We start from the raw sequence: 14,738 nt of genomic DNA on the forward strand, positions 1-14,738 counted from the left end.
GATTACAGTGTCTTACATACAGAGAGGCAAAAAGTAATAAAATACCAGGATTTGCAGGCAGAAATGAAGACAATGTGGAAGAAAGATACCCAGACAGTTCCAATAATAGAAGGAGCAATGGCTCTCATAAAAAAGAATTTACAGTCTTATTTAGATATGCTACCTATTCATGTAGCTCTGTATGAATTGCAAAATGAGTCAGTTCTGGGCACATTGCAGGTGCTGCAAAGAGTACTTTTGACTAACATCAAAGACTGAAATAATACTAATTTCTTGAACTTTAGTTAAACTTGACATAGGAATGGGGTCCATTCCTATCATGGCATTAGAAACCCAAAAGACTTGGAGAAATTAAACCAGGGAAAAGGTTTTCTACTTACAATGGATGATCCCTGGGTAGAAGGTCAAAATGACTCTACAATACAAGCAGGCTATCTCAGGTGACAGCTTCTGGGGTAGCAAGAGTAAACCCAGTGGGAAACCCCCCTCAGCTTTTGAATGAAAGGCAGTGAAATCTGATGCCAGGGTCCCCATGAAGGGAAAGCAAAGGGATCCTTCCAACTTGACTAAGTTCCAGCAGTGACACTGGGAGGAGGTTGTGGCCTTAGGGATGCAAGAGGCCCCCATGAAGAGGTGGACTAACTACTCAAAAGCATGGGGAGAACACCACTGAGGCCCTCACTGCCAAAATGGGGAAGAGTGAGGGACCAGTATCCCAGAATGCGCCTTGTTTCAAGGCACTCAAGGAAATGAGCAGGCTTATCTGTCTGGTTCTAAGGAAAGAAGCAGAAGGAGGAGGGAAAATGAATCACCAAAAGATGAATATACACATATAAGGGGAAAATCAACAGAACAGGAGCACAGCTTCTGTCATTTTCCATCCCTGGCTCTCTCATTGTGAGGTAAACCAAAGTTCTGCTCACATCCTCCAAAAATTATATAGAGTGAGAAATATAAAGGGCAAAAAGGCTTAGATGAGACATTACACTGCGAACCAGTCTGTCTGGGATGGTGATAGCTCAGATGGATGTAAAAGATCTCTACGATTTATCAAAAAAAAACCCAAAAAGAGTAGGGGGGGTTCCCCAATACCATGCCCAAATTTCTCCTAATCAATATAAATACCACCTCAGATTCTCCAGAATAGAAAAAACAAAAAACTCTAAGCACAACAAAGTAGGCAAGAGAACGTACACAGGGTTGTTGTCAAACTTAGAGACTCTATAATAAGAAAAATAATTAGAGATCCTGTAGCAATATTACAGATATTTCAGAAATTTTATGAAAATTTCTATAAAGCAGAGGAATGTGGAAATCTAGAAAAAGCACAAATGCAAATTTTTATTAAAGATTTAAGTATGCTAAAGTCAGAGGTAGATGACGTTCAACAATTAGCAGTTAAGACAGGGGGATATAATCAATCTGCAGGAAAGTCTCTAGGAATAGATGGTAGTACTGAGAAAGTCTGGAAGCTAGGAGGGAAGAAAGTGATAAAGATCTGGAAGGTTTTGTTCAACAGCATTTTAAGAAGAAGTATCAGCATCCTGGAAGAAAGCCGTGGTGACTGCAATACCGAAAGACAGTGAAGACCCATCAGACCCAGCTTCATATAAGCCCACTTCAATTTTAAACCATTATTAAAAACTGTTTATGTCTATAATAGCTAAAAGAATAGCAAAGGTATTGCCAAAATTGACAGATGTGAATCAATGTGATTTTGTGGAGAGGAGGCAAACATTTGACAACATTAACAGAACCGTGATGATCCAGATGGAAGCAGAATGTAAGAAAATATTGCTGTTGCTGATGGGTCTTAATGCAAAGAAAGTATTCAACAGAGTATGATGGGATTCTATGAATATGGCAATGAAAGCATTTGCATTCCCTGACACAAAAATAAGGTTAGTTAGGAGGATATATGAGCAACTGGAGGCGAATATTACAGTGGGAGGGTTCCTCTTTGATAAGTTGTGTCTGAACAGAAAAAGCAGGTAGGGGTGTCCTCTTTTCCCCTTTGTTGTTTGCATTATATTTAGAGCTATTGGCACAGAAAATAAGGAACCCAGAAATTCAATTATATAATTGGCATGATAATCAAGTAAAGGTGGCATTATACGCAGATAATATTATTTTGTACTCAATAAAACCAGAAAAGGGCATCTCAGTGTTGTGGAATATTCTGAGACAGTATACATTTTTTTCAGGATATAAAATTAATGGAGACAAACCAAAGGCTATAGCTGTAAGCTATGTACCCACAAGTGAATTGGTTCAAGAATACCCATATTTATGGAGGCATGATAAAATGAAGTATTTAGGAGTATGGACTAAAAGGGATTCTCTTATGGAAGCTTAGGTTAAGTGGAAAGAGACTAAACAAAACATAATACAAAAACTGAGAAACTGGAAGCTTGTGTTTATCGATATGAACAGCAATATACAAGCAGTGAAAATGTGTTTAGTCCCTTTACTTTTATATACAGGTCTGGCATATTTTTATCAACCAGAGGAGAAGTTGTGGACAATAATTAATAGAGATTTGAAGTATTTTTTTTCTGGAAGTGGAAGAGGGCAAGGGTCAAGGAGGATAAGTTGATCCTTCTAATAGAACAATATGGTTTAGGATTACCTGATTTGAAGGGAGATTTCAGAGTTACACAGTTAAAGTTCATATACATAACAGAAGCAGAAAACTATTATTCAAAGTGGAAAGGGATAATGTTCAAGCAGGGCGAAATTTCAAGAAATGAGGGAGTGGGATTTTTGATGCAGACCCTTAAGGAGGATAACAGCAGTCATATTGAATATTAATTTATAGAGGAGCAGAAAGTATTCTAAGAACTAATCTAACATTAGAACAGAGAAAGGAGATTCTGCCAATACAGATGACTGTAATTAGGGGTACAGAGAATAGGCAAGAGGAGGCTGGAATTTACTGGAGAAGACTGGTAAAAGAACCAAGATATTGGTAGGAAATAACTAGAGAGGGAAAGGTAACAGAATGGGAAGAGGCCATGAAGACATTTGGATTGCAGGCTACAGACTGCCTTTCCTATCAGGGATTGATATCAGAGTATAGGCAAGGAGAAAGGGACCAGGGAATCCAAAGTGAAAGACCTACACTTGTAGAGTTTTTCACTGAATCTAGAACAGAAGCTGCTGTTATAATTGCATGATAACTATAGGAAAAGATTGGTAAGACAGATTGGATAAGCAATGCACAGGAAAACAATGGGAGGACATATGTATATCTCCCAAATATGCAACTAAGTCAAGCATATTTAAGAATTTTGCTTGAAAGTGTTTACATAGATATTTGTATTCCCCAGGCAGTCAACAAAGAATTTTTCCTGAGGTAGATGGCAAATACAGACGTTTGATGGGGAAGAAAGGGGTAACTGGGAACATATGTTTTGGGAGTGTAATGAGCTGGCAGATTTTTAAAAAATTAACAAAAACAAAACAATTTCATAAATTAGAAAACAAAAAAATCAAAACAACTGCTCAGCTCCAACCATTTATTTCATTATTTCATCACAACAATCTGGTAGCTCGGCCATTCGCCTCCATGGATGTTAATTTAAAAATTCCCTGCAGAGTACACTATCAGAAATATAGGGTGAGCAAATGGATGTAACAAAGGAAATGATTTTTGTTCTGGGATGCCGGATCTGAATTGTCAAGACATACTAAGGCCTTGTTAAGTTTAATTCTGGTGGCTGCCAAAAAAAGCAATTACTAGAAAAATGGAAACAAAGTCTAAACCAACTGTATTTGAAGTAGATGATATTGTAATAGAGATGACAGAACTGGAAAATGCAGTCTTTAGACAACGGTAGGAGCAAATTCCGTAGAAAGAAATGGAAGTTGTGGGAGCAATATATGCAGAATAATGTTTTTTTGAGGAGTAGAGAGTTTTAAGAAGGCAAGAATTGAGCAATTTATGTAATCTTGGAATGATGATAACTGTATAAAAGAATGACTGTGATACATAATGTTTGTAACTGTGAACATGTTAACATAGCTTGTTTTCTTTTATATAAATGTCTGTTTGCCTATATCTTAAGTGATAATTCAATAAATCTTTAAAAAATACCACCTCAGATATCCCCTGAAACAAGTCCACTGGCCTACTAGTACTAACTTGGTCTACAGAAAAATAAATAAAATAAAAAAGAAAGAATCCTGCTGGCCTTGGAGTCAGGGAAGTAACTGGACTTCCACTTCAACATACAAGAACATAGAAGAGAGAGAAGAGGATGCTCCAACATTGAAAAAATTTCCCCCCATTCAGAAAGGCATTAAGAAAGACTGCAACCCTTGTCCAAAATAGATGCTCCTATTGAAGGGAGGATCCAGTAAGATTTTTTCCATTTTATCCCAAAATGGGGACATCCCAGCCATGCCATGCACCACAGGCAAATGGCCATGTCTACCCATACCAGGTTAAGGCATCACACAGAAGCAAGAACCAGCATCAGATGTGAGACACAATAAGCAAAGCATGGGTGCAACTCATTTAATGCTGGATCAACTAGTTATGAGCCTATTAATCAAATTTCTGTCTCTGACTATCCTAGTCATTAACTCAGGAAACCTTCTGAGTCCCATTGCATTGACTGCTATCATGAATAAGGCAGAATAGCTAAGTATATAGAAATAAAAATCCTCTGTATAAAGACTAAACTGTTTATTGTTCCCTGTTATAGTGTGATTTCTAGTTAGTACATATGGGTGTGGAGTATGCAGTCCCCCAGATGGGATGTGTAAAAATACTTAATTTTGTAATCTTTCCACTGGTCCTCTATTTGCTAATAGGGTGAAATGTGGTATCTTTACTTTTTGGATTGCCTACAAGCTGGTCCATTTGGTACATAATAGGTTTGCTGTCACAATTATTGACCAGATCCCAAATAATTCATTATATTAAGAATGAAATCCTCCTTGATCTGAGACACCGTGAGGGCTAGTGTGCTTTCTCATTAAGCTGATTAAGTGATTTTAATTTAATTGTCCATATTATTTAAATAGCTTTTGTTTTTGATATTCTGTATGGTCTGAAGATGTGCAGAGTTTTTGCACAAAAGCACTTGAATAAACTTATGAACTCTGGTTGTGTTTGGTTGCTTTATCTTACACTTTTGCTATACATCATTTTTTGGAACGAGTCTACCTTTATTCATCAGGCTTATCTTTTATTTTTGCTGATTATTGTTTGTTTGACTTTAGCCTGGTGGAGCATAGCCGAGGGCTCTGATATTGAGTTGGGATATAACCCAGCTGCAATGGACATATCCAAACTGCAAGATCATTTTCTGAGATCGCTGAATATGTCTGGAAAATCATTGCTTGAATTTAAATTATTGAGTGAAGTTTCTGCTAGTAATGCATTGTCTTCTGATATAGAGTTTTACTTCAGTACTTAAGGTAATGGAAAGTAAGTTGTTTAAGGCTAAGAAATTTCAGTGGCAGGGACTCTATATGGAAGCATGTTTGCACCATACAGTGGTTCCCAGGAGACTCCATATACTTAAGGTGCCGACCCATAGTGAGACCTATCCTGATTTGCTGCGGAGGTGGCAAGCAGTTAACTTGGACCTTAGCTTCAATTATATGCATTTACTTACTGAATGTTTTTAAGCCTGTTGAGAATGAACTTTTCTGAGAGGTTGAACATCTGTTAAGTGTTCTTAAAATCAGATATGTGGTGATGTATATGAACAGAGATTATGTGATCTATATAGCACTGTGTTTTTATATGAACGGAAGTTTAAGAAAAAAAATGAGTAAACTAGAAAGAGATTGCTGCGATTTTAAGAAGGGTCATGTTTTGGTATGGCCACGTGATACTGCTACTGATGGAGGACCTGTTGATATTCATGAGAAGGTGTGTGCGACTACTACTAACACCTCACCTCCTCTGATGGTACTTTTTCTAACAGTCCTGGCTTGGGAAATGAATTGGCTTTTCCTGCTACGACCAATGTACTCACTATAGGAAGCAATTTGAAAGAAACTGCTGAATGCAATAAGGAGCTGGGTGCATGACGTAAAGAGCCAATATCTACCCGTTCTTCTGTTACTTCTTTTCTGGTTTTACCGGTGGCCACCAAACGTCTAGACATGCCCAGAGAGGGGCATTCTTGAGCAGAGGCAGGAAATGAAAGAAGTTGTCACCAGTTCCCAAAGCTGCAGCAACAATGGCATGGGAAACAGCAGTGAAACACTAGTGGTGAATTTGTCCTCTGTAGTTTTAAATGAAGCACAGATTCAGCTTTTGGACAAATGTTTATCTTTTATTCCAGCGACCTCTTCATGTTTTAGTGATGTTATTCTTGACCTCAGATTTTTTGCGAGGAGGGTTATGCTGTGTAGTTTATATCTAAATATGAATGGCATTAATAAGGTATGTACTGAAAAGTTTAAGAGACATAATACCTTTTCTCCCACACAGAACGTTCCTCTTGAGTAATTTCTTAAGTTGTGTGAATGCGATTTACAAGATTCTAGTGATATAACTGCTTTTAAGAACTTTTATCACTTAACACTTGATGAATGACAAGTGCTTAATGAACTCAAATGTAATGACTTGATACAGATACGCCCCTTGGATAAGGCCGGAACGGTTGTTGTTTTAGATAAAATGTTTTACTTGGAAAGTATATTTGAAGTGCTATCAGATGGTAATACATTTTTAGCTATTTCTAGTTTTGATGTTGATAAGATGGTTCAGTGTGTGAACAGTGATTTATATGATACTTTAATGTGCAGAATGATCGATTATGAGCTATATCGATATTTTAGTGGTACCCAATATTCATGGCCTTCCCAAGATTCATAAGACTCTGTACAAACCTCCTATGAGACCGACTGTCTCTGGCAAAAGCTAGTTAACTGAACCTCTATCTATTTTTGTATAGAGTAAGTTGGGACCGATAGTTGAGAAAGTCCCTTCTGTACTGAGGGATACAGAAATTTTTTTTAGGAACCCTCTATGAAGCCTTGGGCAATATCAATGTTTCTGATTATTTGCTTGTTACATTACACATCTGTACATTATTTACTGTTACACCTAACAATGAAGGAGTTGATGCAGTTAGGTTAGTTTTATTGAAGTATAATTCGTATTCTCATGACATGTAAAAACAAAATGAAAACTCCAGAAAAGCTAGAACTTCCACTGAGTGACCTCCCAAACCTCTTGTATCAGAGGCACATGGGATATATGCAAATGATCCTTATGAACATCAGGTGTTTCAGCTAATTGGCAATTCTGAATATCCATGACTTCTTTCGTTATTTTAATGGACAATTTCAGGCCAATAAAGCCAAACCCCACTAGCTGTAGATATGGATATTTCAGCCTTGTTAAGACCTTGTCAGCACAGTACAAGGAGAGTGTTTGACAAAGCATTAGAAACACAAGGCTGTTATACCCAACTGATGTCCATTATCATTAGGGTCACTGCAAAAAATATCCAAAATAATAAACTAAAACAATGAGTGAGAAGGTCACTGAATAACCAATCAGTAAAAACAAAATGAAAACTCCAGCAAATGATCCTTATGAACATCAGGTGTTTCAGCTAATTGGCAATTCTGAATGCCCATGACTTGTTTTGTCGTTTTAATGGACAATATCAGGCCAATAAAGCCAAACCCCACTAGCTGTGGATATGCATATTTTGGCCTTGTTATGACCTCGTCAACACAGCACAAGCAGAGTGTTTGACTAAACATTAGAAACACAGGGTTGTTATACCAGCTGATGTCCATTATCATTAGGGTCACTGAAAAATATCCCAAACAACAAACTAAAACAATGAGTGGCTTTATTGCCTGAAAATGCCGAAACAAGTCATGGGCATTCAGAATTGCCAATTATCTGAAACACCTGGTGTTTATAAGGATCATTTGCATATATCCCATGTGCCTCTGATACATGAGGTTTGGGAGGGCACTCAGTGGAAGTTATAGCTTTGCTGGAGTTTTCATTTTGTTTTTACTGATTGCTTTTCAGTGTCCTTCTCACTCATTGTTTTAATTTATTCTCATGATATGGTTATTTTGATTTCTTTTTTATTGGAGCTTATTCTTGAGAATAATGTTTTTATGTTTAATGATTGTATTTAATTGCAGAAAAAAGGTGTAGCTGTGGGCACGGCTTGTGCCAATAGCTATGCCAATTTGCTCATGGCACAGTGGGAGGATGAGTTCATTTTTGGCACACATAGATTTAGCTTGTGTATTAAATATTATAAGAGGTTTGTGGATGATATTTTTCTCTTATGGGATGGTTCTGTTCATGAATTGGATGATTTTATACAGTATTTGAGTAATAGCACCTCCTTCCTTAGGTTTACTAAATGTGTCTCATTTGATATGATTAATTTTTTAGATGTGCAGATTATTAAAACCCCCTCCCTAGGATCTATTGAGACCAGGCTATTCAGGAAAGCATGCCAGGTTGTGATTTTAATATCTGACAGTCTTTCAATTTAGTTCCCATTTTTTCATAACATAAAGGAACCTCTGTAAGTCAAAAAAATGTTGTCAGAAAATCAAGAATATTTCTAAAAGTTACCTATGTGCAAAGTTCTAATCTTTCACTGAAAGAACAAATAAAACAGATGTTTCCGTTTGTTAAAAAACATGACAGCAAAATAAAAATAAAAACTAAAGGATTACCTGTGTATTCAAGAAGACCAAGAAGTGTCCGTGCCTTCACCTCTGAAAAACAAAACACAGAGGACATTATATGCTCTCCTTAAATACAGAAACCATCCATGTGATGCACACTTTTAAAGCTTAATGTTCACTTTTAAGCACATAAACTAGATACAGTTAACTGCTGCATCATCAGTTGTTTAGCTACGAAGCATAAGACACTTTCCTTTCACCTACAAGAAAATCAAGTCATGCTTAAAAATATGGAAATGGAAACAAACAAAAGAAAAAAAAAGTAAGAAAGAAAAGTTAAGACTGAAATTGCATAATAAAACCCTCAAACAGTGTTTCTCCATATATATTTCAAACAGGGTAAAAACAAAGAAAACATATGATAAGATTATAGTCCACACTCATGGCAAGGAAAAATTCTTAGCCATATTCCAAAATACTTGCTCTCAGTGTAAGTGACTTACTGTAGTGTATTACATTAGAGTATGTCACATACACTGAGAGCAAGTCTTCTGGAATCTGGTTCTGGTATAAGTCTGATTTATATGTAGGCCTTAAAATGGAGTAAGTCTGACACACTGAGAGCAATTCTTTGGCAATTTGGCCCAATGAATCTAAGACACAGGGTCACAGCTGGCTCAAGATGTGCCCTTTGCCAGCCCTTGAAATAATGCCCGCCACCTTGCGTTGTTGCCTCACAGTAAGACGCTGTCTGGTTCGATTCTCAGCTAGAACGTCTTCTGCATGGAGACATGCATGAATGGGCATACCTTCTTTGAAGGTTGTGCGTCAGGGCTGGTAACTCGGCACGTAAAAATCAACTACCAATCATTAGCGGACCGGAGTTCCGGTGTGGCGACCCCTAACCGGGAAAAGCCGAAAGACACAACAACAACAACCTTGTTCTTCAAATGAAAATTTAAAAAAAACTGACTTTAGCTTACTGTAGAAAGCCAATTGTGGAGCTGCTTTCAGCAGCAGCCAAACCACACACCCCAACTCATCAAGACTGTAGGTAGGTACTAAGCCAACTTCCCCTGTGGGCCATTTTAAGCATAGCCAACTCCTCTTTTTATGCTCAAATGAACCTATCTCATTTGGTTAGAGATTGGTCTTATCCATCCAATGGTCGATAATTATATATTACCTCTAGTGAGAATAACTAGATCATCCCATCGGTAATCTGAGGTGACCCATGCATGGGATAAAATGTTTAGGGGCTGCAGCTATCCATTTGTAGTACATGGGTCAATCCTGAGGTAAATTTCTACTTCCCATACATAGATCCATGTTGGACTTGAATATGGACAGGGATGAGCTTGTTTTATGTGACTAGGGAATCTGTTCCAAAGCAATAGTATCCTCTGTATGATATACCTGTCTCTCCAACCTGTTTTATTGATGTTGCAAAATAGGTGTGGATCCCTATATTGAATATTTCTAATGGCATCTGACTTGCTGATATGCAGTAAATCCATCAGTACTGGGTTGGGGAATGCTTTACACACCATGTCACTTCTTAGCTGTCTGTAGAATATCGACTATAGTGACAGGACTTTGGGTCAGTCCACGAAGGATATGTTGTTAAGACCTTGTATCTTTTAATAAGGTATATCTGAGGGTGTTTCAGTTGTTGCATGTATCTCAACAGATAAATGACAAAAGGGGCATTATACTCAATGACTGGCCTAATGAGGACTGAGTAAAGGGTGATACTGATATCGATGAACCTATGAACCTATAATATGAACCTATGGACCTATAATATGAACCTATGAACCTATAATATGAACCTATGAACCTATGAACCTATGATAGGTCTAGACAGAATCCCTTTCTTTATAAACGCTGCAATATAGAAGGCCTTTCTTATGACAATGGACACATGTTGGTTGAAAGTTAGATCACTGTCCACATATGTTCCCAATTCCTGAACAACTGGGTCATCTCTTAGAAGCTTTTATCAATGTGGTAGTTCCCTACGGTAGATGACTTTCCAAAGGATACAATAATACATTTTTTGGCCTTTAGTTTCAGTCAATTATTTTGGGACCAGTTATTTATTTGGGACAAACATTCCTGCAGGATATCTGAGTCATTTGGAGATTCAGTGACTGCTCCTAGCTTGCAGTCATCTACAGTCTTAGACAGAGCACTGTGGTATTGGCTTTTACTTCAGAGGAGTAGATGCAAAACAGGAGAGGTCCTAGCACTGATGCTTTGGGAACTTCAATGATGACTGGTCTCTTTGCGGTGGTAGCTTCTCACATTTTGATTTCTTGCATGCTATCTTTGATCCAATCAGCAATCTAATGGGTGACATCAGAGTTAATTCCCAGTTTGTTTAGGTTTTCTACTATGCCTGAGTGAGGAATAGTGTCAAAAGTTTTGGCTAGTTTAAAGTTTGCAGTGTTTACTGCTTTGTGTTCATCCATTGCTTTGGTGACCTTTTCAAAAAAATCCACCAGGTTGAATAATTATGACCTGCCCTTGACAAATCCAAACTGAGATGAGTCCAGTGTTTGGAGGTTTCCTACGTCCTTGCTGATTAGTTCCACATTAAATCTTTTCATGGCTTTGCATATGAGGCTGGTCAGACTTACGGGTCTGTAGAAGGTCCTCCCTTTTGCAGGGTAATGACTATAACTGTTCTCCATTTGCTTGGTACAAAACCTGAAAGGAGACTGAAACTGAACAGAGTTGTTAGGGGTGTGGCTAAATCATGCTTCATGCTATTTAAGATGCATTTAAGGATATTGTCAGGACCCATAAATGCAGTCTTTGTAGCTTTTGATAACACTTTTAGGGCTTGTTTTTGTGTAATAGTTGGACTGAAGACCAAAAAGGAAAAAAAAAGGACTTCGGCTTAATGCAGACGACCAAAGGGTGTATCATCTTTTACAGCAGCAACTAAGCCATGCCCCCCCGCTCAACTTTTTGACCTAAGATAAAAAAAAAAAAAAAAGACAATGCCAGCTGTCTTTGTATACTGACATTTTGGTACACAGAAAAGCAATGCCTTCTTTAGGAACTCTCAATCATGTCATCTATCTCTCTGCCTCTCCCATCCTGCCTTTACTACGCTGCTGTTAAGACATAAGACTACTGGAGGCAAAAGAGTTAGGAAAAATGTGTAATATGCAAACTGAAGAAGAGTAGCTGTAATAAACATAAGTCTAACATGCAGAATCAGAAACAGAGAGAGAGATAAGAAAGGACAGATTTCCTTGGAAAGGCACAGTTATTTGAAGATTTTGTATAATCATAAAGAATATGTTGTATGGAATGGCCTATTTAAATGCCAAAGTGAGGCCATACTTCCATGGTTCTCCCTCTTTCAACCCTGATCCCAATAAGCATGATTCAGCAAAGTGACAGAAGATGAACTACAGAGGTCATCCAAACCGTGTGCAGTGTTACTGATGATGGAATATTGTTCAATGTCAATGCACCCTTTTTTAGGCGATTCACTTTGAACTAAGGTTAGATTGCATTTGTTAAATGTTACATTTCATTAATATTGTTATGTGGTTAGTATGGAACAACAGCTACCCAAAGACTGGGTCTATATCACAACAATGAACTTACAAAAGTCCGATCATTGTAATATTGAACCCTAAAGTCCAAAATCCAACAAAACTGAAAACACAGAACAGCGATTTTTTTCCCAGGGGAAAAAAAATCGCTGTTCCGTGACAAAAAAAAAAATGTAACCATAAACTTAAACCAAAGTGGGGTGCTTCGCACCCCACACCCCCTCAACATGGGGAGCTATGCCCCCCACACACCCCTACTTAAATATACCAACTACGAGATCACACCACAGTGGAGGAAATAGCAAAGCCCCAAAAACGGCCGACCGATTTTTTCCCCAGGGAAAAAAGTCGATGAGCCGTGGCTTCGCTATTTTCAACTTTCGGACTTTAGGGTTCAATATTACAATGTTCAAACTTGTTTTAGTTTGACGTTGTAATATAGACCCCCCCACAAAGACTTCATGTTTTATAACTGGCAGAATTGGAAATAAGATTTTGATATCTCTTTGTTCAATCCAATACTTGCCACTCTGCAAAAAATTAACTCAACTACTTTTTTTTTTTGAGGGGCTGAATTTCCAACAAGCTGATTTTAGCAGATTGGGTCCTTGTAGATTTGGAACTGAATGATTCATAGAAGAAGATTAATTTTACTCACTTTGTGCTACAGAAAACAGACATCTGCAGCTCTAAACCACATAGTAGGGAGTCTGCTTCTTCACTAGGAGCAGTGTTCCATAAATTAAGCATAAAGACAATGTAAACTACATGCCCTCAAGGCAAAAGGCAGGGACTACTTTATTAAAAATATCTTAGATTTGTGAATAAGATAAATGTGTTTTTTTTTAGTAAACTTTATAAACTTTAGAGCAAATAAAATTATGTTGCTCTATAATATTTGGCTCAGACGTAAATATGCAAAATATTCTATATTTATCTGCCATGGAGACACACAAGTTAAATCACAGTATCTGTTAAAAAAACTATTTCCCATACTTTGGCTACTGTTAGAAAGCAGTGCCTTTTCCTCACAGTCACAGTAAAACAAAAACACTTTTGTAATGGACAATGCTTCCAATCATAAAGAGCCAAAGTATTCAGCATTATGACTTTTCTAGGTATTTGTGCTGAGCAAGTGAACTATAGTAGATAGTTGTATTGATAATTAACTAAAAAAGCTTTTCATAATGAGTAAATTACTAAAAGCAATAGTAAGTCAGCAAATGTAGTGGCTGTATTGAACAAAAGACTTGATCCCTTTAACCAAGGTTATGATGGTAAGCTCAGCTTATGTTAACATGCCCTGAATGGTAGCTCTACACTAGCAAAATGCATTCTGCACATACAAGTCAGTTGCAAAAGTTGCTGCAAAAATGCATTAAAAATTACCACTGTGCTAAAAAATTAAATAAATAATTACCATATGTTAAGCAGGTAGGCCCAATCAGTACACAGTTCCTTATAAGGGGTTTCTCAGGAACAATATCTGATTAAGTGACCTGTTCAGGATCATTCAGCAGGCAAATTACAGCTATGGGAATTAAACCCTGTGCCACAGGATCTACAGCTCGTAGCCTTAACCCTCTGCACCAAGTGTCATACAAGATACCATGTTGTTAAAAAAGCTGACTGATTCATACTAGAAAGGGGGAAACTAACATAGCAGTAGTTTTTTGTCACAATCCTTTTTATAATCATATAACTATCTTAGTACGTTAAGCTGGACTTAACTCTGTGCACTCCACAGAGCAAAAGAAACTGCCGGAAGGATACTATATATATAGACATCACATTCTTAGCTAACTGGTCATACAACTTCAAATCATGTCCTCTATGTCATAAGGAATTGTTTCTCAACAAAATCAACTACCTGTAAGCCAGTTCAAGCAAAACTTTCTCAAATATTTGAAAAATGCCAAGACTATACATATTGCAGGGATAACAGAAAACTGTCTGAAACCAAAGGCATGGAAATTAAGTAATAAGAAATTAATTTATCCAGACTACATTCAACGAACACTTGAAATTCAACAAGACACAAAAAACTATTGCAGTAAAGCAGCAAACCCTTTATCACAAAGTAAAAAATTACACAGCAAGGCAAATATAAAAATATAACAAAGTATTTTTATTCAGAATATAAAACCACAAACAATACAGTTTTTAAAGCACCCAAATCCTTCACCATGCAAATTCAGAAAGTATTATAAACTTTATTCACTTAAACATTAAAACTCTTACTTAAATAATAAACTGATTAAAAATGATTGCCTTCGAAAATACGTTACTTATAGCTACAACTACCACATAAATTCATATAAAATGTTTTAATGAACCTTTGCTTTGCTCTATTTTTTAAAAAGGTCATTAGTGAAAATAATTTATTAAAATATAAAGCAGTAGTAATAAAAAATTACTTCTCACCTCGTTTCCTGAAGGAATTACTTATTCAAAAATGCCCCCCCCCCCCCAGTGCTCAACATTACTACTTCCAATTCTTGGAACTTAAAATCAAACCTGATT

At 37.1% G+C, this 14,738-nt stretch overlaps 1 protein-coding gene across 1 annotated transcript in view; it reads right to left on the bottom strand.

The window, feature by feature from the left end:
• The window catches only part of PREX2 (phosphatidylinositol-3,4,5-trisphosphate dependent Rac exchange factor 2), a 1,787,099-nt gene that overhangs the window by 342,198 nt on the left and 1,430,163 nt on the right, over positions 1-14,738 (bottom strand). Inside the window, exon 32 of the mRNA XM_044066265.1 lies at positions 8,689-8,730. Within this exon, the coding sequence (XP_043922200.1) occupies positions 8,689-8,730 (42 nt within the window). The remainder of the gene's footprint in view (positions 1-8,688; positions 8,731-14,738) is intronic.

Source organism: Protopterus annectens, chromosome 3.part1 (assembly GCF_019279795.1).
Source record: "Protopterus annectens isolate FY-2018-M chromosome 3.part1, PAN1.0, whole genome shotgun sequence".
In the NCBI taxonomy this organism is placed as follows: Eukaryota; Metazoa; Chordata; order Ceratodontiformes; family Protopteridae; genus Protopterus; species Protopterus annectens.